This window comes from Salpingoeca rosetta, assembly GCF_000188695.1.
Source record: "Salpingoeca rosetta unplaced genomic scaffold supercont1.3, whole genome shotgun sequence".
NCBI lineage: Eukaryota > Choanoflagellata > Craspedida > Salpingoecidae > Salpingoeca > Salpingoeca rosetta.
The window spans coordinates 184,377-206,876 of record NW_004754931.1 but is presented as its reverse complement, the minus strand read 5'-3'; the positions used below and the strand labels follow the sequence as shown (position 1 = coordinate 206,876).

The 22,500-nt window shown below is 55.8% G+C and overlaps 5 protein-coding genes across 5 annotated transcripts in view; 2 read left to right on the top strand and 3 right to left on the bottom strand.

The window, feature by feature from the left end:
• PTSG_01608 (uncharacterized protein) overlaps nt 1-2,886 on the bottom strand; it is a gene marked incomplete at its 3' end in the record, with an annotated part of 3,874 nt that extends 988 nt beyond the window's left edge. Inside the window, exons 1-7 of the mRNA XM_004997531.1 lie at nt 2,512-2,886; nt 1,990-2,094; nt 1,619-1,789; nt 1,085-1,295; nt 661-766; nt 407-458; nt 117-167 (exon numbers count right to left, since the gene is read on the bottom strand). Of these exons, the coding sequence (XP_004997588.1) occupies nt 117-167; nt 407-458; nt 661-766; nt 1,085-1,295; nt 1,619-1,789; nt 1,990-2,094; nt 2,512-2,688 (873 nt within the window). The 5' untranslated portion in view covers nt 2,689-2,886. The remainder of the gene's footprint in view (nt 1-116; nt 168-406; nt 459-660; nt 767-1,084; nt 1,296-1,618; nt 1,790-1,989; nt 2,095-2,511) is intronic.
• A 48-nt stretch (nt 2,887-2,934) lies between these two features.
• PTSG_01607 (uncharacterized protein) lies at nt 2,935-7,733 on the top strand. The gene is made up of 3 exons (XM_004997530.1): nt 2,935-3,594; nt 3,868-5,980; nt 6,002-7,733. Exons 2-3 carry the CDS (start codon nt 4,059-4,061, stop codon nt 7,152-7,154), a joined length of 3,075 nt encoding a protein of 1,024 aa, XP_004997587.1. The 5' UTR covers nt 2,935-3,594; nt 3,868-4,058; the 3' UTR covers nt 7,155-7,733.
• Nucleotides 7,634-10,695, bottom strand: PTSG_01606 (uncharacterized protein). Its single transcript, XM_004997529.1, has 10 exons — nt 10,504-10,695; nt 10,197-10,312; nt 9,982-10,096; nt 9,729-9,804; nt 9,488-9,585; nt 9,226-9,310; nt 8,922-8,990; nt 8,669-8,733; nt 8,283-8,480; nt 7,634-8,029 (listed from the first exon to the last, which is right to left on the bottom strand). Exons 1-10 carry the CDS (start codon nt 10,582-10,584, stop codon nt 7,838-7,840), a joined length of 1,095 nt encoding a protein of 364 aa, XP_004997586.1. The 5' UTR covers nt 10,585-10,695; the 3' UTR covers nt 7,634-7,837.
• PTSG_01605 (uncharacterized protein) lies at nt 10,675-14,966 on the top strand. The gene is made up of 14 exons (XM_004997528.1): nt 10,675-10,950; nt 11,211-11,270; nt 11,433-11,496; nt 11,626-11,796; nt 11,924-12,019; nt 12,178-12,275; nt 12,523-12,633; nt 12,811-12,886; nt 13,103-13,212; nt 13,435-13,506; nt 13,691-13,786; nt 13,928-14,052; nt 14,283-14,370; nt 14,552-14,966. The coding sequence occupies exons 1-14, from the start codon at nt 10,768-10,770 to the stop codon at nt 14,669-14,671; spliced, it is 1,470 nt and encodes a 489-aa protein (XP_004997585.1). The 5' UTR covers nt 10,675-10,767; the 3' UTR covers nt 14,672-14,966.
• A 52-nt stretch (nt 14,967-15,018) lies between these two features.
• Nucleotides 15,019-21,216, bottom strand: PTSG_01604 (uncharacterized protein). Its single transcript, XM_004997527.1, has 6 exons — nt 21,107-21,216; nt 20,654-20,881; nt 19,244-20,217; nt 18,914-19,010; nt 18,081-18,603; nt 15,019-17,837 (listed from the first exon to the last, which is right to left on the bottom strand). The coding sequence occupies exons 3-6, from the start codon at nt 20,018-20,020 to the stop codon at nt 16,568-16,570; spliced, it is 2,667 nt and encodes an 888-aa protein (XP_004997584.1). The 5' UTR covers nt 20,021-20,217; nt 20,654-20,881; nt 21,107-21,216; the 3' UTR covers nt 15,019-16,567.
• Between the last annotated feature and the right edge of the window lie 1,284 nt (nt 21,217-22,500).

The following is a 22,500-nucleotide window of genomic DNA, read 5'->3' as shown; positions in this document are numbered from 1 at the left end:
GTGGGATGGAAAAGTTGACACATCAGAAATGAGGTGAGGTGGTGTAAAGCATTACGCATGCGTGCGCGCGTATGTGTGTGTGTGTGTGTGTGATGAAATCAGCGGTAATGACGGACCGGATGAAGAATGGCAGCGAGCTCCTCATTGACCTTGTCCAGGTTCAGGCGCTGCGGAGAAGGGCCACAGAAAGGTTCACAGAGAGAGAGAGAGAGAGAGACAGCACAGAGAGATAGACATGCAGGGAAATACATACACACGCAAACACACACAGACATAACACAGATACACGCACATACAAAACACGTCATACAGACGCACACAGTGAGTAGGCAGACAGCGCGAGGCTTGATGTGACTGTAAGAGCGCGCGCGTGTTGATCATGGAGGTGGGGATGATGGTGCAACACCTTCTCCGTGAAGCGGTATGGGACACCGAGACCACCGCCAATGTCCATGAACCTGCGCAGGAAGGCGTGAAATGAAGGGGAGAAGCGATGCAGCCGGGAGTCATGGTGAATCAGCCAAAGCATGATGCCCACGAAACACCGCGCACAACTGCAACACCAAGAAGAACAAGAACGAGAACAAGAACAAGAACGAGAACGAGAACAACAACAAGAACACGAGTGTGACACAAGTCACTCCCATGGTGCGAGCGCACTTGACCGCGGGGAACTGCTTTGCGACGGCAATGAGGCAGGCGGCGTGCTCGTTCCACGTGGCCGGGTCGAAGATGCCACTGCCGCTATGGCAGTGTAGCCCAACCACTGGTCACGGCAGGGACACGGTGCACAAGCATGGTGATGGTGGAGCCATGAGGTAGGTACGCGGCACTATGGTAATTGTTTCCACACACACACACACCAACATAACGCATGCACAACACAACATAACGCATGCACAACACAACACAACACAACACAACACAACACAACACAACATCCCCCCACGTACACACACACACACACACACACACACACACACACCAACATAACGCATGCACAACACAACACAACACAACACAGCATATAGCATGCACGATAACGACCCCCCCCCATGCACACAATACAACACATGCAAAACACCTGTGATGTTGTTGTCCTTGCATATCTGCACCACCTCCGGCATGTCTTCAATGCCCATCCCAAACTTGGACTGGGAGCCTGCCGTGACCACGTGTTTGTGGTGACCCCGCCCCTTGACGGGATCAATGCGCAGCGCGACAGACGCACCGGTGAAAACGTCCGGCCACGCTCGCAGGCAGTAGACGTTGTCAACAGTCACATGCACGCCAAGCTGAGGGGGCCGTGTGGAGCAAGCAGGAGGGAAACAGGCAGGAGGCAAAGAGTGTGTGCGACGGCGTGTCATGGTGGGTGGCTGTGTTGACCAAAAGGAAGCATGGTTGCGTGCTGTACAAAGGCACCATTCAGCCTTGACCGACGACAGATGCACGATGAACACAACGCAAGCACGCAACACGTGCGAAGTGTAGGTGTACAGCACGAAGCACACACACACACATACACACATGCACACACACACACACATGCACGCACACACACACACACACACACACATACACACACACGCCCTTCCACCGTGCCGAGCTTCTTTCTTACCTTGATGGCTGCTGCGTATTCATCCCTGGTTGCAAAGTTTGGCGTGAAGAGCACATGATCCGGGCTGGCGTGCGTTGCTGCCATGACGTACTCCACTTCCTGCAGCGAAACACACTCCAGCCCAAACCCAAGGCTGTGGATGGCACGGACCAGGCGGGGGTGCGTGTTGCTCTGTGGAAGCAACGATACACGATGGTGACGATGAGGGGATGAGTGAGGTGGAGGTGGAGAGTAGAGAGACAGACAGACGCACACACACAGACACAGACACAGACACAGACACAGACACAGACACAGACACAGACACAGACACAGACGCACATGCACACACACACATACAGACACACACACACACAGACGCACACACTAACCTTTGTGGCGAAGAAGAGGCGGTTGACGTTTGTGAGGGCGGCCTTGAGCTCGCGGGCGCGCTGCAGCAGTGTCGGCACGTGGTACACATTCACGGGCACCTGCGACTGCGCACATGTGTATGTATGTGAATGTGTGCATATGCGCGCATGTGCGTCAGGATGGGTGTCAGTGAGTGAATGGGATGCATGGCAAAGCGATAGTACACACACACACACACACACACACACACACACACACACACACACACACACACACACACATACACACACACACACACACACACCCAAAACACACGCCAACGCACATCACTACACACCCACTCAAGCCTCGCAGCACGACAGGCCGGCGGCCCCACCCATCATCTCACAGCTCCATCACGATAGCCAACACACACGCAGTGCACACACACAAGTAGCGCTCTCCTTTTTTTCCTCGCACAATCCATTTTACCCGACACGCAACGCACGCACGCACCACTCACTCACACACGCACATACAACACGCGTAGACAGACTGCTCACCTCGACAACGGCGCACACCCTGTTGCTGGTAATGTCCACAGATGCGTGGTGAACAGTCACGGCACCTTCGTCAGCAGCACCTTGCTTTGAAGCCCTTGAATCGCCTCCCTTTGCAGCTGTTGCTGCAGCATACACCGCAAGCGGCGCGGTCGTTTCCCACACAACCCACTCCAGCATCGTTTCCCGTGTTGGTGTGCTGTTGTGTTGTGACTCGCCTCCACCCTTGCACCTTTTGTGCGCTTCCCTGTCTCTCTCTCGTGTCTCTGATCGGATCGGCACGAACGAACGTCGCCCTTGCTCGCTTACTCGCTTACTTGCTGACTTGCTCGCTTTCCGGACTTGCCGCCGCCAACTTGCTCACGTCTTCCGTGGGCTGCGGACGATTATCTGATATCTTTGGGCAATCGTCCAGCCAAATTGGGGCGCATCTTTGCATGTCTCGTGTATTTCCCTTGTTGCTTGCTCTTGTGCGTGCAGGCAAGCAAATCGCGCAGCAAACTTTTTGTTTGAGTTTGGCTTGTATGGGGGGATGTTGGTTGGTGTAGTTGGTTCCGCATTTCGCATCGCATCAACCCAAACCAACCGCAGCCACCTCTGCAACACGCCGCCATCACCAGATCGCTCACCCCAAGCAGCCAAGCAACCCGATTGCCTGCTCCTCTTCCTGCGCCGGCTGATCTGTTCCCCTCCCAAAGTCCCAAACCCAACAACAACCACAACCACCAACCAGCCAACCAAGACGGCTAGACGCGGTCACAACCACACGAACCAACCCGCCGCTGTCGACGACAATAGAAGAGATCACCAAGCAAGACAAGAAGACATCGTCGCTTCCCTTTCCCTTGGTTGCGTGCACCCTTGCGCCTCGTTTTGGGTTTGCTCGTGAAGGCGCAGAGCTGGCGTGAGATCAGGCGCTGCAACACCTGCGGCAACACCTGCGCTTCGCATTCACACCTCTCTCCGCAAAGCCAACGAGGGCACATCCATACCGACGACGACGACCACGGTGTCGCCGCTTCCCACCACAACACAAGCGGAACGCGTGAGCAACCTCCTCCTCGCCCTCACAGCCTACAGCAAAAGGTCAGTTTGTCAACAATGCCGCATTCCAACCAACCACCAGCAGCAGCAGCAGCACCACCACCACCACCACCACCTGACCAACAATGAAGCCACCAAGTCACATTACACCACACAAACAACGCCAACTCGAGACATCGCACCCATGCATCTCATCTCATATCTGTACCGTGCAGTGCATTCAATTGACATTGCCCTGCGATTGGTTCCACTCTGCTTGCTGCTGCATGCATGCCTGCACGCATTCATTTTTCCTCTCCGCTTGCTTGCCGACAGGGCACTTTCGCGCATTCACGCCCTCACCAAGCCAAAAAGCCTGCACGGCGACACGAACAAGCACAAGAAGGCAAGAGACAGCCGACAGCACCTGGGCGCAGCAGCCTTCCCCTTTTGTCTGCGCCACCCCCTCCCCTCCGTGTCACAACTCCCCGCAATCCCTCTGATCACCTTTGACGTTGTGCATCAAGATGAAGGTGCTCGAGATCAAGGTGACAGACCAAACCAGCGACTGGTACCGCGCAGTCGCCAAGCACCACCACGTCTCGAACCTCCTGTGCGGATTCATTGCCCTGGCCATCACTTATCTCCTCAATCGGCACATTGGCCAAGCACGCGAACGCGAGGCCGCAGACCGCCAGCACCGCCGCCCGCAGCGCCAGTTGTCCGCACAAACCGCTGACAGCAAGGACAGCAGCAAGAGCAGCAGGGCGAAGAAGAAGAAGCAGCAGCAGCAGAGGAAGGAAAGGGCCAAGCGTACGAGTGATGCGAGTGAAGGTGACGGTGTTGACGCTGACGCTAGGCTCGCCCGCGAGGCCCTCGTGAGCCTGCTATGCGACATTGGCACTGGTGGCGCCTCACTCCGCGCCGCCATCGAGACCATCATCTCCGTCATTGCCGGCATGCGGCAGCGGTATGTCGCAGCGCGCTCCTGCGAGTTTGCTTCGCCCGCAGAGCGCACCAACTTCCTCACGGGTCCCCTGGGCGTGTTTGAGCTCGCCCACGTGCTGCGCAGCACCGACGTCATCCCAGGGCGCGCGGCGTTCTTGCGGTTTGTGTGGCAGCGGCCAGGCACTGCAGACCTGCTCCGCCCAAGCCTCAACTTTCTTGTGGAGCGCCTGTTTCTGGAGGAAGAGGCCCTGTTTGCCGTGTACCGCAGGCAAGTTGTGCTGGAGCTGCCCGTTGTTGCCCCAACTGAGGAGTGGGACCAAGAGGAGCAGGAGCAGACGGAGGACCAGGACACCACCCCTCAGGACAGCCACCCTGGCAAGCGGAGTAAGCACCCTCAAGAAGCCCAGCACCGCCAGCGTGTGTCTGACGCAGGCCGTTCCCATCCCACCGTCCATCAGCAGCGGCAGCACCATTCTGCACAACCACGCCATCACGCGCAACACCAAGGAAGGGTGGCGCCTACACAAGCACCAGCGACAGCAGCGGCAATCTCAGCCCCGCTCTGTCCCCACCACATTTACGCGTACACGGATGAGCACGGCTGCCTGATTCGCGGCAACTGCATGCTGTACGATGTGCCCGTGTGGACACAGGACACAACCGGGCACGATTTGCGGGACTTGTCGCACGTCATCTGCTTTCCTCCACCTCACCGCCAGGGACCGCAACAGCAACAGCCACCACCCCCACAACGTCAGCAGCACCACCAACAGCAACCGCCGCCACCACCACAACAACAACAACAACAACAACCACACCCACAAGAATACTACCAGCAGCAGCCTCAGCAGCAGTATCCATATCAGTACGTACAGCAGCCGGCACAGCAGAGCATGTTCTCGCCGCCGCCACCACCACTCACAACAACAACACCAACAACAGCAACAGCAGCAGCAACAACAGCAGCAGCACCGCCACCGCCACCGCCACCGCTATGGCTGACCCAGCAGCAGCAGCAGCAGCAGTCCATCATGTCACAGCTACCGCCGCCCGTGCCACACCTGCAGCTACAACCACAGCAGCAACCACGACCACAGCTACGGCTACAACCACAGCTACAACCACAGCCACCAGCATTTCATCCCCTGCAGCAGCAAGAGCGCTCGCTGATTGATCCACAGCGGCTGCCGCAACTGCCTGTTGTCACAGTGCCGTGTGAGCCACGCACAATGACCATGACTGGGGCCGGGCTGGGCAGCCCCGTCGCTGACGCAAGGCGCAGCCACCCCGCTGCCAATGTGCACGTGCAAGACAAAAACACGTCGGGTGATGCTCCGCAGCAGTTGTTCAAGGGCAGCGCGCAGCAGCAGCAGGAAGAGGTGCAGTCGGACGCCTACCGCGCGCCAGACATTGCGTGCATACCCGTCTGTGTGGACTTGGCGGGCCACTTCAATGTGGCCATTGTGCTGCCATCACTCAACCGCAAGCGCACGAAGAAGAGGCAGAAGAAGGACAAGAAGAGGCAGAAGAAGGACAAGAGCGAGACGAGGGCGAAACGGAGCAAGGTCGGTGGTGATGATGGCAGCGGGAAGACCAGCCATGAAGAGCAGACAACACCGATGGATGCCGCTGATACCAGGCTCCAGCCAGCACGGGCTGAGGCGACGGAGGCGTGCGGGGAACACTGTTTGCAGTGTCACAACAACGACAACACCACCAACACCAACGGCAGCGACGAAGTGCAGCAGTATAAGAGCTGTGGCGCGTGTGTTGGTGGAGGCGATGGCTTCAAGCAGGAGCAGCCGCAAACGCAAACGAGCAAGCGCGCCAAGATGATGGCAGTGATGACGCCACGACCACCACCGGGTGCTGTGCAACCCGCACATTCGCAGTACCAGCAAGCCGCACAAGCTCGCGCAGGCAGCAGCAGCGGCAGCAGCAGTTGCAGCACCGCCTCTCGGAGCAGAACAGCAAGCACCGCCAGCAACACAACATCAGGCCGCCAGCGCATGATGCAACCTGGCGATAACTTGCGACAGGAGCAGCTGCCGTCGCGCCAAGATGCTCTCCTGCATCGACTGCGCACCATCTTTGGTCTCGTTGACAGCACTGCACGTCGTGGTGGTGGCCAGAGGAAGCGGCCGCAGGAGGGGGGCGTGTGCACCGCAGCAGCACCCACAGCTGGCCACGAGAACAAGGAGGATGATGATGAGTGCGATGACTGTTTGAGGGATGGTGGCGGTGGGTGTGATGGCGATTGCAATGGTGATTGCAGTCTCGGGAACGCCGACGAACATGTTGCAGACGCACGCGATGATGTTGAAGACTGTGGTGATGATGACAATGATGGTTGTATCGCCGCCGCCGACGCCGCCGCCGCCGCCGACGACGACGATGATGATGATGGTGATGATGATGATGATGGTGACGATGGTGACGATGATGATGATGATGACGATGATGACGTGGTGGTGGTACTCGACAGCATGCCAACTGCGGCATACACGGCCCCCGGCGATCACCGCTTGCGCTACACATCGCTCGCTGCCACGGCCCTGCACCTCTCCGACAAAAAGGCGGGGGACGATGACGTGTGCCGTGTGCTCTATTTGCCGGGCGCTGCACCACGCCCCACAACAACGCATGCCAAGGCCAAGCCCAGCCAGGCGCCATGAGCCACCGCCACCGCGACCAGCATCCATCCTCGTCCCACAGCCGAACAAGCATGCCAGCGTGAAGATCTCAGAGTTGTGTTTGTGTTTGTGATTGTTTACCAGACAGCCGTTTCTCTTCAGTTCTTAGCTTGTGCACACCACAATGATGCGTCACATTTAGTCGACTACATGATTTGCGTCCTGTTCCACTCACACGAGAGCACTCAAGTTGCCGTTGTGTTGGTGCGTTCTCTTGCTCGTTGACTCGAGGCTGAGCGTAGTTACAACGTTACATTGCTCCCAGACACACCGAATCGCCCGACTCTCCGTTTTTACCTACGTTAGTCTTGCCTGCAAGCAAACAAAACAAAGCAGACACCTTTTCCAAGTAGCACCATTTTGCAGACTGCTTACATCACATCCTCATAACTTGCCCAGGGAACAGGCCTTCCACTGTCAACCTTTGATGACCGTTGTTGACCTTTGTTGTGCTCTTGTCTGCCATGTTCTTGATGGGATTGCGTGTTACTGTTGTGTCATTTCGTTCTATTGACACGTTGATGCTTGCATCAAGTTCTCTCAATACTACACACGGCTCGTGTTGTGATGAATGCGAAGCGTGGTGAAGTGTGCAAACTGGGGGAGAGGGACCGTTCAACAGACGAGACGATGGGCCGTTGTACACACACACACACACACAACGGTCACTTTGTGAGGTCAATGATGACCTTGAGCACTTGATGCTTCTTGGTCATGGTGTCAACGAAAGCTGCGTTTGAGTCTGCGAGCGAATACCACGAGGACCGGAATAATGGTCCAACATTCACACGCCGTTGCGCAATCATCTCAACGGCAAACCCAAAGTCTTCATCCGCCAGCGGGAACACGCTCGTCATCTGTCCACGTGCGCACGTGTGTAAATGTGTATGTGTATGTGTGTGGGTGTGCGAGAGTGCGTGTGCGCGTGCGTGTGTGCGTGTGAGTGGGTGTTGTAGAGTCACATTGCAACTTGTCAAGCACGAACACACACACACACACACACACACACACACACACACACACACACACACACACACACACACACACACACACACACACACACACACACACACACACACACACACACACGCGCATGTGTGATTGACGTACGAGAGTGATGTTGCGACGGAAGAGGGTGGGAAAAGGAAAGTCGGTGTAAGTGTCATCGGAGGGAACACCAAAAGCAACAATGGCGCCGCCATCACGCACGATACGCGTGCAGTCGCTTAGGGTCTCCTGCTGGTGACCAACCATCTCAAACACAAAATCCGCACCGCCATCTGTGATCTCACGCACGCGGCGCACAACCTGTGGTGGTGGTGGTGGTGGTGATAAGGTGACGCACGGTAAGCTACTTGTGTGTGTGTGTGTGTGTGTGTGTGTGTGTGTGTGTGTGTGTGTGTGTGCATGTATGTGTGTGTAGTTGTAAATGTGTATGAAATGTGTGCGTTGAGCAAGTGTACATGAGTGTGTGCGCGCACGCGTGTGTGTGACACCTCATCGTGGTTGCCACCGAGAATGGTGTGCGTGGCTCTCATCTCCTTCGCGGCGTCCAATCGCTCTGCGAAATCACGAATGCGCACGTTGGAGGAAAAGATTGGGTGTGTATGCATGTTGTTTGTGTGTGAATGTGTTAGTGACGTCGTGAACATGCAGCCAAGGGAACACACGCGCCATGTCAAGAGCACACACACACACACAAACACACACACACACACACACACACTCTCTCTCTCTCTCAGATCAAACCTTGCACGAGGTCGACAGCAATGACACGGCGTGCACCCATGTTGCTGAGAACGTGTACCAGAAGACAGCCTGCAAGGCCCATTCATCATGTGCGTGATACAGGAACACGTTGTGTGAGGCAGTGATGCAGCAATGATATCTCGCAGTCGCATTGTGGAATACACGTCCGATTACACACACACACACACACACACACACACACACGCACACACACACACACACACACGCACACACACACACACACACACGCACACACACACACGCAAGCAAAGAAATAACAATAAACGCGCGCGCGTGTGTGTACCGTTTTGGCCGGCGCCGTAGACGACGACGTCCTTGAAGAGCAAATTTGGCACTTTGCGAACCATCCACAGCAGCGTACCAAGTGGCTAGCCAAGCGCGAAGCGTGTCGTGTGTGAAGGCATACGCAGCACAAAGAACCTCAACAACTGCACGCTTGTATTGCACCACAACACACAGATACATACACACGCACACGACACAGGCGTACGCACACAGACACAAACACAGATCCCATGATCAGAGTGCACGCGCTGTCGGCGCACCTGTGCTGCTGTGTAGTGGTGCAACGGAACGACTTGGCTGTGTGGATCAGGGATCTTGAAGATGTGTGAAATGTGGGAGTAAAAGTATTCACACAGCCCTGAAATGCAGCGAGCAACAAATGCGACTGTGAGGCACTGCAGACGGTGGAGAAGGAAGAAGAGGGTGGCTTATGTGCACACGTGGCATGCTTGCATGTTAGTGGTCAGATGCATCGCACGACCACCCAAGTTGCACTCTCACCGCCTGTAAGGGGAATCCGGCGCAGTTTCGCTTTGAGATCCTCGTGCACTTGTCGATAGATGCCACTCTCCATGTACTGTCAAAAGAGAACACGTGAATGTGTGCATGCGAGCGTGTGCATATGCAAGCGTGCATATGCCAGGTTGTGCATGCAAGTGAATGCCACTGACAGGCACGTATCTGTCCTATTCATCACTGACTCATCCACCGACCCACCCATCGACACCCACTCGCTTTCTCTCATGAACCTCACGTTGCTGGGCATGGCGAGGACAATGTCTCCCAGGGCGAATTCTGTCGCATCAAGACTGGCACCGTTCACTGCAACCAATTCTCCAACCACTTCGTGAATCGAAGCGCCATCGCAGCTGCGTTCCGCAAGGTGGCAATCAACCGTGAGGCCTGATCGTTGTGGGCTTGTGCAGGCAACCGCGCACCCCCATCAAGGAAAGCACTTGCGGTCATCACCTGTCAATGTCGCGAGGCTTGTGGATGTACAGCATGTCCGATCCGCAGATGGTCGTGTAGATGCCACGGATCAACACAGTGCCAGCCGGTGTTCCATCCAGTCGCGGGGTATCAATCTACGCAGCAGACAGGCAGGCGTTATGCGTGTGTGTGTGTGTTAGATTGTGTGTGTGTGTGATTGTGATTGTGTGTGTGCGATTGCGATTGTGTGTGTGTGTGTGTGTGTAATTGTGAGTGATTGTGTGCGCGAGGGAAACAGCTGAACATGACGGCGCAATCGTTGCGGGACACGTCCCAAATTACACACCTCCTTCATCTGCACGTGGCCGTCCACAAACACGCCGCAGCGACACCGCGCAGGCACAACAGGCGCTGCTGTGGCCTCCATCCTCGCTCCCAGTGTCCGTTCAAGTGCATGCACAAGCAAGAAGTGAAAACACCAACACCAACAAGTCAAACAATCACATTAACCAACAACCGGACAGACGCGAGTTTGGAGGATTAGCAAAAGACATCCAAATATTTTCTGATTGTTGTTTGTTGTTTGGAGCGCAAAGCAAACGCAACAAGGATGGCGATGGCACGACGAGTCCTGCCTGCGGGCGTGGGTGTGTTCACCGTGGTGTTGGTGGCGGTGATGGTTGTGGGAACGACGACGCCAGTGTTGGGGATGCCCATGCCAAAGAAGACAACCTTGGGCAACTCGGCTTTCTTTGTGGAGGACCTGGCTGAATTCCTTCACTGGGATACAACGGTGAGGCAAAGGCATGTTTGTGTGCTTGTTTTGATTAATGCAAGTGCGATCGATTTGCATCGCTCACACGCACTCACTCGCTCACACACAGAGTTCACACACACACACACACACTCACACACACACACTCTCACACACACACACACACTCTCTCTCACACTCACTCGCTCGCTCTCTCACTCCCTCACTCACTCACTCACTCACACACACACACACACACACCACACACACACACACACACACGATCTTACCAACTGTAGACGCCAACAACGCCACGCAATGTTCGCACGAAGCTTGACGCTTGGCTGGCCTCCTTCCAGGTATGACGCGTTGCATCCGCTGACAGATTCCACATGTCAATGACCACCTGTCAGTCGTTCAGTTCTGTGACACCTCGCCTCTCCACCGCACACACACATACACACACACGCACAATATCTCTCATGCACACACACACACACACATACACACGCACGCAACAGACCAATATGCAGGGCTACACTGAGTCGGCAGCGCATGCGTTTGAATGGATTCCGCAGTACATCGGTGCGCCACTGTGTGTGTGTGTGTGTGTGTGTGTGTGTGTGTGCAAAGCGGCACCCTGTGAACGTGCCCCGTGGGCGTGCACTGAAGGTGTTTGTGTTTCTGCCTTTCTCATGTATTGTGTTGTCGCAGGCGAGGCGAACCCGCAAAACAGCCTGACGTGGTCCACGCAGTGCTTTGGCCATAACACCCTTCACGTCACGGATCTCAGCAGCGATGGTGCCAAGCTGCACGTCAACTTCTCCGAGCCCATCTCCTCGTCATCGTGCGAGGAAGACTTTTACATGGTGGCCACCATCCAAGGTGCGCCGTGGTGTGATGTACAAGAGCACATGTGAATGGGTGTGTGGTGCGGTGTGTTGGGCTGAAAAGACACGCACTTGTGCACGCACACGCTGAAGTAAGCTTCCCGGCATGTGCATGTGAACAGGCCTCTTCTTTATTCAGGTGCACGCTGCCAAAGCCGAGGTACACCAATGGCCAGGCAACATCAACTCCCAAGAACTTTCGTGGATCAACCGAAACGGTTGGTGTGTTGCGTGCATGTGTGCATGTGTGCATGTGTGCATGTGTGTGTGTGTTGTAGCTGGTTCCTCACGCCTTCTTTATTATTCGATTACACTCTGCCTATCACTACAAACGTCATTCTCATCATCTCACTACCTCAACCACCACCATGATCAGGGTTCCGTGTGTTCCGGTTCAACGGCACGCTGGACTCAACACTGCGCTCTCTCGGCGCAACAGCGAGTCTCTTCCTCCCCGCCGAACTCACACGCGAGGTCCGTCAGTGTATGCTGATGTGTGTGTGTGTGTGTGTGTGTGTGTGTGTGTGTGTGTGTGTGTGTGTGTGTGTGTGCGTGGGCATGGGGTTGATTGCTTGCTTGTATATGTGTACTGGTTTGCTTGCATTTGCTTGCGTTTGAATATGCCCGCCCACACTGCGTGAGTCCAGCTAACGTTACCCACTCACCACTTCCAACCCCGCCTCTCTCATCTCTTCGCTGTCACAACATGCCAACTTGATAGGTGTGGGAGAAGGTTGGCGCACGCAACGTAGAGTTTCTGCGGGCAAAAGCGTTCTATGAGCTGCCGGAGCGAAACACAACAGATGTGATCCCAGACGAGAGCGACATCCACGTCAGTATATTGTGTGTGTGTGTGTGTGTGTGTTTGTTTGTGTGTGTGTGTGTGTGTGTTAGTGTGTGTGTGTTAGTGTGTGCGTGTTCATGTGCACGCAGTCCTGCGTGCTGGTGCAGCCTTGGCCCACCTGTGTCCCTCACACCACCACCACCACCACCACCAATCTTCGGTCAGGACGGCGACTTCTTTGGCGTCCTGCGTCTCGATGGCCTTGATCCAATGCTCGCCTGGGCGATGGGCGCTCACACAGGTGCACACACGCACGCACGTTGGGAGTTGGGCCGAAGGGGGGGGGGGAGGGGAAGAGGTGATTGCGGTTTTTCTCTCAGTTGCCGAACATTGTATTCGGTGCCGCTTGCATCACGCACACACACACACACACACACACACACACACACACACACACACACACACACACACACACACACACACACACACACACACACACACACACACAATCGTACAGGTCACACGACCGTAGCGCTTCGCTTTGATGGCGAGTTGTACATCTGCGAGAGCACAACCGTGTCCTCCTATTGGCCAACAGACGGCATTCAGAAGACCCCGTACCGGCAGGTTAGACATGCGTACGTGTGTGTGTGTGTGTGTGTGTGTGTGCGTGGGTGTGTGTGGGTGTGTGGGTGTGTGTGTGTGCTCTTGTTGCGTTGGTCCTATTGCCAACGCTCACAATATCCTCCTCCCCTCCATCAACATCAATCAACATCAACATCAACATCAACATCAACATCAATATCAAACATCATCGTTGTCGTCGTCGCAATCACCACCTGCTGTTAGGTTCTGATTGGGCTGGTGGAGAAGGTGGATGCGGACATTGCCGCGATGATGTGGACGATGGCACTCAACAAGGTGTGCTGACCAAACGAACAGCAGTCAAATGATTTGTAACATAATGGGTTGCATTGCATGTTTGTAATTGGTTTTTTGTTTTTGTTTTTGTTTTTTTGCTTGGTGCATGCCATGCCATCAACATCGATTACACACGCATATTCCATCCTGCTCACGCCATCCTCTTCATCATGTCACGTGACAGCGTCTTGGCACTGCCAACCTGACGGTTGCCGAGGTCTACGACACCGCCGCCAGCCGCAACATCTCCTTCACCACCCTCTTTGCCATGCCAGAGCAGGTGTGTGTGTATGTATGTATGTGTGTGCGTGCATATGCGTGCATGGAATGTATGTGCGCTCTTTGTGTCGCAATCATGCGACTCGCAAGTCTATTGCGCCCTCCTCTTCTCACACCACCCCACTATACCACCACACGTCAGGACTCGTGGCAATACGTGGATGGGTACTCGATGGTGTGCGACGTGCTTGTGTGCGAGACGTGGAAGGCAGCAGGCCTTATGGGCGCTTTGACCGACAAGATCCAGTGCACAGAGTTTACAAACTGGTGCGTTACAGGCGCACTTTGCGCGCGCATGTGTGTGTGTGTGTGTTGCGGTGCAAGTTGAATATGATCACCAAGCATGTGGCATGACAAACATTCCACTTCGTTTTGCCATTCTGTTGTATACACACACACACACACAATCACAATCACAATCACACACACATGTTCACACACACACGCGCGCTCACACAATCACACACACACACATGTTCACACATATAACCATGTAGGGATGCGTACACGCTGAACATCTTTGACTCGACCACACCCCGTCCGGCCGCGTGCAAGGCAGCCGACCCAGACCTCCCATTCTGCCAGGTTGGCTGTGTGTATTAGTATGTGTAAGTGTGTGTGTGTGTGTGTGTGTGTTTGTATGTGTGTGTGTGTGTGTTTTTTACGTGTTCAGGTCTGTTGTATCTTGCCAGGTTGCACTGGCAAGCTCACACATACATGCGGCCATCTCTGCTTCTCGTCCTGTTCTTCAATACCCGCCCACCAGATCTTGGGCAAGTACCGGATGGATCTTCCGTTTTACAACAGTCGTCCCATGGTTCCGCACATGGCCGAGCGCTGTCCTCGTGGTCCTCCCCCACACTTTCCCAAACCATCAGGCTGTTGACCTGGGTATGCATGTGCGCACATGCGACTGACGTACATCCGTACGCGCGCGCACGTGCGTGCGTGTGTTGCATGATTCAAAGGCCTGGTTTTGATGTTCACCAATGCCTTACCTTGTTCCGCTTGCGCTGTCATCATCTCATTTTGCTTTCGTTATTGGCCATTCTTTGCTTTTTGCTTTTTGTTCTTGCTGCCATGCACACGTGTTTGCCACCGTGCACAGGTGGTCGCGCTTTCCCCACTTGCTGCGTTTTGCCATCTGTCACGTTCACCAACAGTACACAATCACCCCCAAAGCTCTCAACACACACACACGCACACGCACACACACACAATCATCAGCAAACGTTGACGTACGATTTGTGTAATGAGGAGACACAACAAAACAGCACTCAAGCAAGCAAGCAAGCTAGGAAGATGAATTCAAAATGACAGGCACGTGACACAACAAAGCGTTGTGGAACGAACAAGCTACAACAACAACAACAACACAGTGCAAAACAGAAAAAGCCTTGCCACCACTAACATAACAGACACCAAACAAAGACCAACACTGCCATCAAACGAAACGGGTGTGCTCCTGTAAGCACCAGCATGGCCACGGCTCACAAACACTGTCACACGCATCACGTTCAAAGGTTCCAGGAAAGTGAAAACGGTGGAAAAGAAAACAAACAAGAACGTGTGGCCTGAAGACGCGATGAAACACGTGAACGCATGGCTCTTTGATTTTGAGGCGTTGGAGACGGCAATCCAACAACAACAATGTCAACAATGACAAACAACAAAACACACGGGTGGCATGGCGTAAGGCGACTCGAAGAACAGAGCAAAACAACACGAAGGGAGGAAGAAAGCTGCTTGTGACTAAAATGGAAACTTGCAGGGACAAAACATAAGCTTACATTCGTACATGTACACAGCTACGGAGCGGGGAAAGGGGAGAATAAGAATGGTGCTGCTCAAAGAGGGAACAATAAGCGTAGTAAAAAGAGCAAACAAGGGAGACAGCACACCCAAAAGTACATAGAGATGCTTGTGTGGGCTTGAGGAAAAATAGCCGCTCGAAACGAGGCACGACACAGTGCATGCATGCATCATTAACGACAGCGAAACAGCAAAGCACTGACAGCCGACACCTCTGTGCAGGCTGAAATGGCCGTGCTGCTTCTGCTGCCACAGATGGCAAAACAAATAGTGCAACCAACACACGCACACACGCGCGCGCGCACGGGTGACTGGCCATGCATGCATGCAACAGAACAGACCACTGGGCGTGCGTCGAACACAAGGCCCACCCACAAGCACAAATATGCGAGTACAACAAATACTACAAGGCCACAAATAAGAAGATGGGAACGAATTGTGTGCCATGATGATAGAACCAAACCAATAAGTCAATCAACCAGCCAAGAAAGCATCCACACATCATATCATCATCATCATCACGCAACAAATAAGAAGAAGGCACGGTGTTTGTTTTGAGGTTGTGGGCGGAAAAAGAGGGAACGAACAACAACGCTTCAGCTAGACACATGAGATGGGATGGGAGGTGTGGAGGGGAGCAACGAATGGGAAGAGGACCACGTGTGGGAACGGCGTGGTATTGCGCAGATGGCTCAGAGGTCAGCAAACATCATGTACACCTTCTTCAGAAATTAGAAGCAGCCGACCGCGCACAACAATCGAGGGGACAAAACAGAATGGTGAAAACAACACCTTCTCCTTCCCTCGCGACAAGGAGAAGAAGAGCGTGTCTTCAGGAGCTCAAGGAAGAAATAAAGGAGCAGCGGCATGGAATAAGTTCATTGGCCTCCCTCCCAAAACAAGAAAAACGAAAATTGCATGCATGCAGGCATGACGAGTACAATACGCACATGCCGCAGAAGCACGCGCTTCACTGGTGCAGCAGATGCATGGGGTCCATGAGGGAGAAGTGGGGGGCAGATGCGCCCGACGTCTCCGACGCCTTGCGCGGGCTGGTGGCGCCACTGCTGGTGGCAATGTTGACGCTGCCCCGCTGGCCCTGGCCTGCTTGCTGCTGGTGCTGGTCGAGGTGGTGGTCGTAGGCGCTCGACATGTCGCTCGAGTAGTCCTTGCTGGCGTGGCTGTGGTGGTCGCTCGACGGTGAGTTGGCCGAGCCCGTTGGCGCGGCGTTGGACGGCGGCGAGTATGGCGACGCGTGCGAGGAGGAGTACTCGTGTGCGCCAAAGCCCAGCGGCGGCACGGCCCACGAATCCGACGAGCGCGCGGAGGAGCGGGCAGACGCCTGTTCGCTCGCCACCACACGCGCCCATGGCATCTTGAGGGCAGCAGGCACACTTGACGCCACCGCCGGGGCGGAGGACGTGGCAGCGGCGGTGGTGGTGGTGGTTGGGGCCTTGCCTGTGGACGAGCCGGCATCATCATCATCGTCGTCATCAATGGCGCTGAAGGCCACGCTGCTCGCTGTGGCGTACATCTCGCTGTCCGTGGTTGCGTCAAACGGGTCGTGACGTTGTCGCCCGCGCTCCATACCCGGTGCATCCATACTGAGCATGGCGCTCGCGCGGTGGCTGCCTGGCGGTGTGCGGTGGGCCGTGGCCTCGAGCGGCAACGACTGCGTGGAGCCGTGCCCGGAGGACGGGTGGCTGCTGAGGAAGTGCAGCGGCAGGCTGCCCCTGGCCGAGTGGGAGCGGTGGTGGTGGTGGTCCATGGAGAGGTGCTGCTCCACGCGGCGGATGGACGGGTGGAACGCCATGGCGCTTGTGGCCGTGGAGGTGGAGGATGGGGTGGGGTTGGTGCTCGCTGACGTCGTTGTCGTCGTGGCCGCCACAGGTGCATATGGATGCATTGTCTCAGCCTGCTTGGAGAACGGGTGGGCGAACGCCTGCTGCTGGTGTTGCTGCTGGCGTTGCTGGTGTGCAGCTGGGTGCGGCTGCTCCTGGGAGAGGTGATGCGGGGCGCGGGCAGGCACGGTGGTGGCGTGCGCGGCGATGTTGGTGTTGCTGCCAGAGCCGCTGTTCACGGACACGGGGGACAGGCGGCGCGAGCGTGAGGGGATGGGCTCCGAGGAGATGGACGTCTCGCTGTTGGACCAGTAGTTGCGCGTCCACAGTGGGGTGGTGGGCAGGGACTGGTGGGACGCCGGCATGTATGATGGCACGCTCGTCGCATCCGTCGCCGTCCTGCAATGGTTGTGGTGTGAATGATGATGATGATGATGATGATGGTGGTGAGGGGATGATGACCAAACAACGGGGACTGATGGTGTACAACCAAATGAACTTGCGATTTGCATGCATGCATGGCAACAAAGCCAAAGAAAAGTCTTCCGGTGTTCACACACACACACACACACACACACACACACACACACACACACACACACACACACACGCACACGCACACAAACAAACGGATGCACTCACATGTCTGGATAGTACGATGCGGTGGCTGGGTCGACGGTTGGCGAGTCACGGGCGCTTGGGTTGTAGCTGCTGTTGTACGACTGCGAGTGGTCGAGACGCAGCTGCGAGAGCGCCGAGTGCAGCTCGGTGGAGTCCAAGGGCCCCGAGGGCGACGATGACGCGTATGGGCTGGCGCTGCCGTAGAGAGATGGGCCGCCCTGGTACGGCGGGATGTGCATCTGCTGGTCGTCCACCATGCCCTGCAGGTCGTAGGGCTGCTGGAGCGGATGCGAGTGCTGCCGTTGGTGCGTGTGCTGCCGTTGACGTGGCTGCGTGTGGCTTGGTTGCTGCTGCTGCTGCTGCGATGGGTGTCGCTTGTCAAAGGCGGGCTGGCCGTCGTGGGAGTGGCGATGTTGTGGGTGGCGCTGCTTGTGGCCACCTGACCGCTGTGACGACGGCTGTTGTTGCTGCTGGGCAATGTTTGACATGCGTCTCAGCGCAGCGTCCTTCTCAATCTCGTGAATAAAGTGGCAGCGCGGGCCGTCTGAGGTGGAATTTTTTTTGGGGGGGGGGGGAAGAGGCGAGGGAATGAGGAGGGGGTGAGATGTGGGGAGGGGTGAGGAGGGGGTGAGGTGTGGGAGGAGTGAGGTGTGGGAGGAGTGAGGTGTGGAATGGGGTTGTCAGCACGTACATGGGTAAACGTACAACGGTGCATGTCAAAAAGCACACGAAGCAACAAGATGTCTATGGTGTGCATGCAGTCGCAGGTGGAGCAGAAGCAAACGCTTGCTTGGTTGCATGCATTCATGCATGCATGCACGACAAAGCGAGCAGGGCCTGCTGTGGCTCCTTACATGGGCAGACGCCGGTGGTGTGGAAGGTTCGGCACAGCTCCGTCTTGTACTTTGGATGGCGCTGGATGGGGCGCAGCTCTTCCTCACCGTGCGCAAACTGTCACAACATGCGCGTGTTTGTGTCCGTGGGTGAGTTTGGGGGCGGGGAGCGGCGTTGTTGCAACAGCAACAAACAGCACATGACAGCATTGCACAGCGTTTCGTTCGGCTTCACTGCTCCTGTGGCCCTTCACACACACGCACGCACACACACACACACACGCACGCACACACACACACACACACACACACACACACAAACACACACGCACGCGCGCACATGGGACTGACCTGACACTTTTCGCCGTACTTGCAGACCTTGCCATCGAGCCAAGCCCTGCAGAGCTCTGTCTTGTAGCGGGTGTTGCCCTTCTTGATAAAGGGGTTGTTCTCCGTGGGGCCGACGACCTGGCCATTGGGCGGTGCACCGCTGCCACGATTGGACTTGTGGGGATGATGGTGGCCATGGTGCGGGTGGGCGTGGTGTGGGCGGTGGCCTTGATGGTGCGGGTGTTGATGGCTGTTGTGGTGCGGCCGGTACTGCGGCTGCTGCTGCTGGTGGTGGAGATGGTGTGGATTGTGGGAGATGGGGGGAATGTGCTGCTGTTGTTGCGGCTGTTGGTGTTGGTGCATCTGTTGATGGTGCTGGTGATGCATGGGTTGTTGCGGCGGCATGGGTGGCGGTTGTTGGTTGGACGTGTAAGGGGGTGCTGAAACGTGCAGCTGCTGGTGATGCGGCTGTTGATAGAGCATGGGCATGGATGCATCTGAGCCCGTGGGCGGCGTGGTTGCGCCTGTTGTTGGTGCGGAGGCGGTGTCCGCCGCAAACGGCAGGCTGTGGTCCTGGGGATAGTCGTGCGCCCCGCCCACGCTTGTACCGCGGGTCATGGCTGGTTGCGGTTGCAGCGGCTGCGACAGAAGAGGCTGTTGCTGCTTCTGCTGTGGCGGCTGCTGCTGCTTGTGGGGTTGCTGGTGGGGCGGCAGGGCTGGTGTTTGGTCTGAGATGGCTACGGGTGCTTGGTGGACAGGAATGGGCAGAGATGCGAGTGTGGCAGGACTGCCGGACATGTGCAGCAGAGGATCACAAGGTGTCGGGAACAGAGTCAACGCCAACCAACGAAACGCTGTCGTGGCAGATGGTGCTTGCAAGCAAAATAAACAGCGGCACAGGGGGTTCGACTATTGTGGGCTCATGCAGAGCAGAGCGCACAAAGGAAGCTGTCGTTGCTCTTCTGATGCTGATGGGTGTGTTCGTCTGTGTGTGTCTGTTGTCGGAGGCAGGAACAAAGGTGTTGTGTTTGTGCGTGCGTGCGTGTTTGTGCGTGAGTGGGTTGATGACGACGACACGCATGCACAAGTTGAAAAAGGGGGGGGGGGATGGGAACGGGAAGCTTGGTGGTGGCTGAGGTGGAAGGAAAGGTGGTGGTGGAGAAAAGAAAGGGGAAGGTTTGAGGTGTTGGAGGAGCGACCGTTGGATGACCTCGTGATGGTGCGCGTGTGCGTACGTTGTGTTTGATGAGGGTTTGGTAGGCTCAAGTCACAAAGAGAGAGTGCGTGTGTGTGCGTTGTGTGCGTGTTGTGGGGAACGCTGAAGTGGGAGGGAGTGTGCGCGCGGGGTGTGGTGGGTGCAACGACAAAGCAAGCAAGCAAAAGCAAGCAAGCAATACGTGGATCGGACACGTTGCGTGTTTGTTTGCGTACGTGGAAGACGTCGTGTTTGTGTTGTGATGGCACAGCCACGCGAAGGTACGCCGGGGTGGTTGCTGTGTGGAATGGTGGGTTACAGCACAACCACACAAAGCCAACCACAAGCCAGCCTACAAACAACGAGAGCAAGGGAGGCAAGCCACGAAACACGGAGGGCGGGCGCCGGCAAAGAGAGGCAACCAAAAAAAAATAACCCAAGCCAACACACGCGCTTCGTTGGTGCTTGAGGGAAAGGACAGGGAAGGCAACGGTGCGAACGACACAACGAACCCACGAAGAATGCGGCCAAGAGGGGGGCGGGTTGCGTGGCGAAAGTGTGGTGTGATTGTGGGGGGAGAGTTGGTTGGAAATGGGTCGACAAACAAACAGCGCAACGTGGCAGGCGATCGTGCACGGTTGGCGTCGTGTTGGCAGAGATGTGAAAAAACACAGAAAGCCAAAACTTACGGGTGTGGCTCTTGGTTGGCGGTGTGCTTGTGTTGCGTGTGCGTGGTGGACGTGTTTGCTCCTCCTCCTTCCCTCTTCACGGCTTGTTCTGTATCCGGCGATGGCGGCAAGCCAAAAAAAAAAAAGATGAAAAAACCACTCCACGCACAAAGCGAAAGCGGCAAAGCAAGAAGCAGGAAAGAAGCGCGCGCGCGCGTGCTCGTGGCTTGGCATCTTTGCAGCCGCGGTCGCTGTTTAAACAAGGCGGTTGAGCTGGGGCAATTTCGCGCCCACATTCAGAAATTTAGCAATGATTTGGCATGATGGTCCAAGACCGTACGGGACAGCGTGGAGCTTGCAGGCAAAAAATAGGTCGCGCGTGGTGGCGTATGAGGGCGTCGTATTGTCCCAATCCCAATCCCCCCTCCCCCCGACGACTGAATTAATACCGCATGGAATTGACACCGAGCGGGTGAAAAATAATTGTATTGTGTGTGTGTGCGGTGATGTGATGTGAATGTGTGTGTGTGTGGTGTGTGTGTTGTGTTGTTGTGTGTGTGTGTGTGTGTGTGTGTGTGTGTGTGTTGCACTGGCTGCTCTCCCTGTGTGATGAGGATGATGAGGATGGGCAAGAAAGGGGGAGCGAGCTACCACCAAGAGCGTGTGTTGTTGTACTCTGATCTTCACGTGTGATTACGAAGGTGTTGTTCCATTAGCAGCATGTTCCACACGATGCTCCATTTCGGCTCCATTGCGGTGTTCCATGCACGCAACACAGTGCATCGTCACCCCCCCCCCCCCCAGCCCATGGCCAGCATCACCACTTGATGTTGTGAATGTCGGTGTGGTGAGGGCTGCAGCGTGTGCGCGTGATCAAGCGCAGCTCAGATACACTCAGGCGCGCAAACACGCGAGACAGCGAGAAGCGCAGCGACGGCAGCTGCCAAGGTGTTGTGGGTGTTGTGGGTGTGAGGGCGTGTTGCGGGTGTTGTGTGTGTGAGGAGGTGGCCAACGGCACTCGGCTGGCAAGCATGCCAAACAGCAACCCTACACACACAACACACACACACGCACACACAACACACACAAACAAACAAACAAACAAACACAACAAGCACGTCACGCGTGAGTACTCACCACGCGGCGATAAATAGTCTGTTTTTTCGACAACGCGTCAATCATGGCGGCAAATGCAAGCGCCACAACCACTTTTCGTTTCAGTGCCAGATGGCGTTGGCGCCGCCCGTCTTCCTCCCGCACCTGGCACCTGAAGACAGCGAGTGCATGGGGCAGTGTGTGTGAGTGTGTGTGTGAGTGAGTGAGTGTGTGAGTGTGTGTGTGTGTGTGAGTGTGTGTGTGAGTGAGTGAGTGTGTGTGTGTGTGTGTGTGTGTGTGTGTGTGTGTGTGTGTGTGTG

Bases quoted from the DNA above. Each gene is read 5' to 3' on its own strand.
- PTSG_01604 (XM_004997527.1), bottom strand. From the start codon at position 20,020: ATGTCCGGCAGTCCTGCCACACTCGCATCTCTGCCCATTCCTGTCCAC. The intron at 19,011-19,243 runs GTCAGTCCCATG...ATGTTGTGACAG, and splicing joins AGTACGGCGAAAAGTGTCAG to TTTGCGCACGGTGAGGAAGA. The intron at 18,604-18,913 runs GTAAGGAGCCAC...ATTCCACCTCAG, and splicing joins CACCACCGGCGTCTGCCCAT to ACGGCCCGCGCTGCCACTTT.
- PTSG_01606 (XM_004997529.1), bottom strand. From the start codon at position 10,584: ATGGAGGCCACAGCAGCGCCTGTTGTGCCTGCGCGGTGTCGCTGCGGC. The intron at 9,805-9,981 runs GTGAGGTTCATG...CTCTTTTGACAG, and splicing joins TCCTCGCCATGCCCAGCAAC to TACATGGAGAGTGGCATCTA. The intron at 8,030-8,282 runs GTACGTCAATCA...GCACGTGGACAG, and splicing joins TCCGTCGCAACATCACTCTC to ATGACGAGCGTGTTCCCGCT.
- PTSG_01605 (XM_004997528.1), top strand. From the start codon at position 10,768: ATGGCGATGGCACGACGAGTCCTGCCTGCGGGCGTGGGTGTGTTCACC. The intron at 11,271-11,432 runs GTATGACGCGTT...CGCACGCAACAG, and splicing joins CTTGGCTGGCCTCCTTCCAG to ACCAATATGCAGGGCTACAC. The intron at 13,213-13,434 runs GTTAGACATGCG...ACCTGCTGTTAG, and splicing joins AGAAGACCCCGTACCGGCAG to GTTCTGATTGGGCTGGTGGA.
- PTSG_01607 (XM_004997530.1), top strand. From the start codon at position 4,059: ATGAAGGTGCTCGAGATCAAGGTGACAGACCAAACCAGCGACTGGTAC.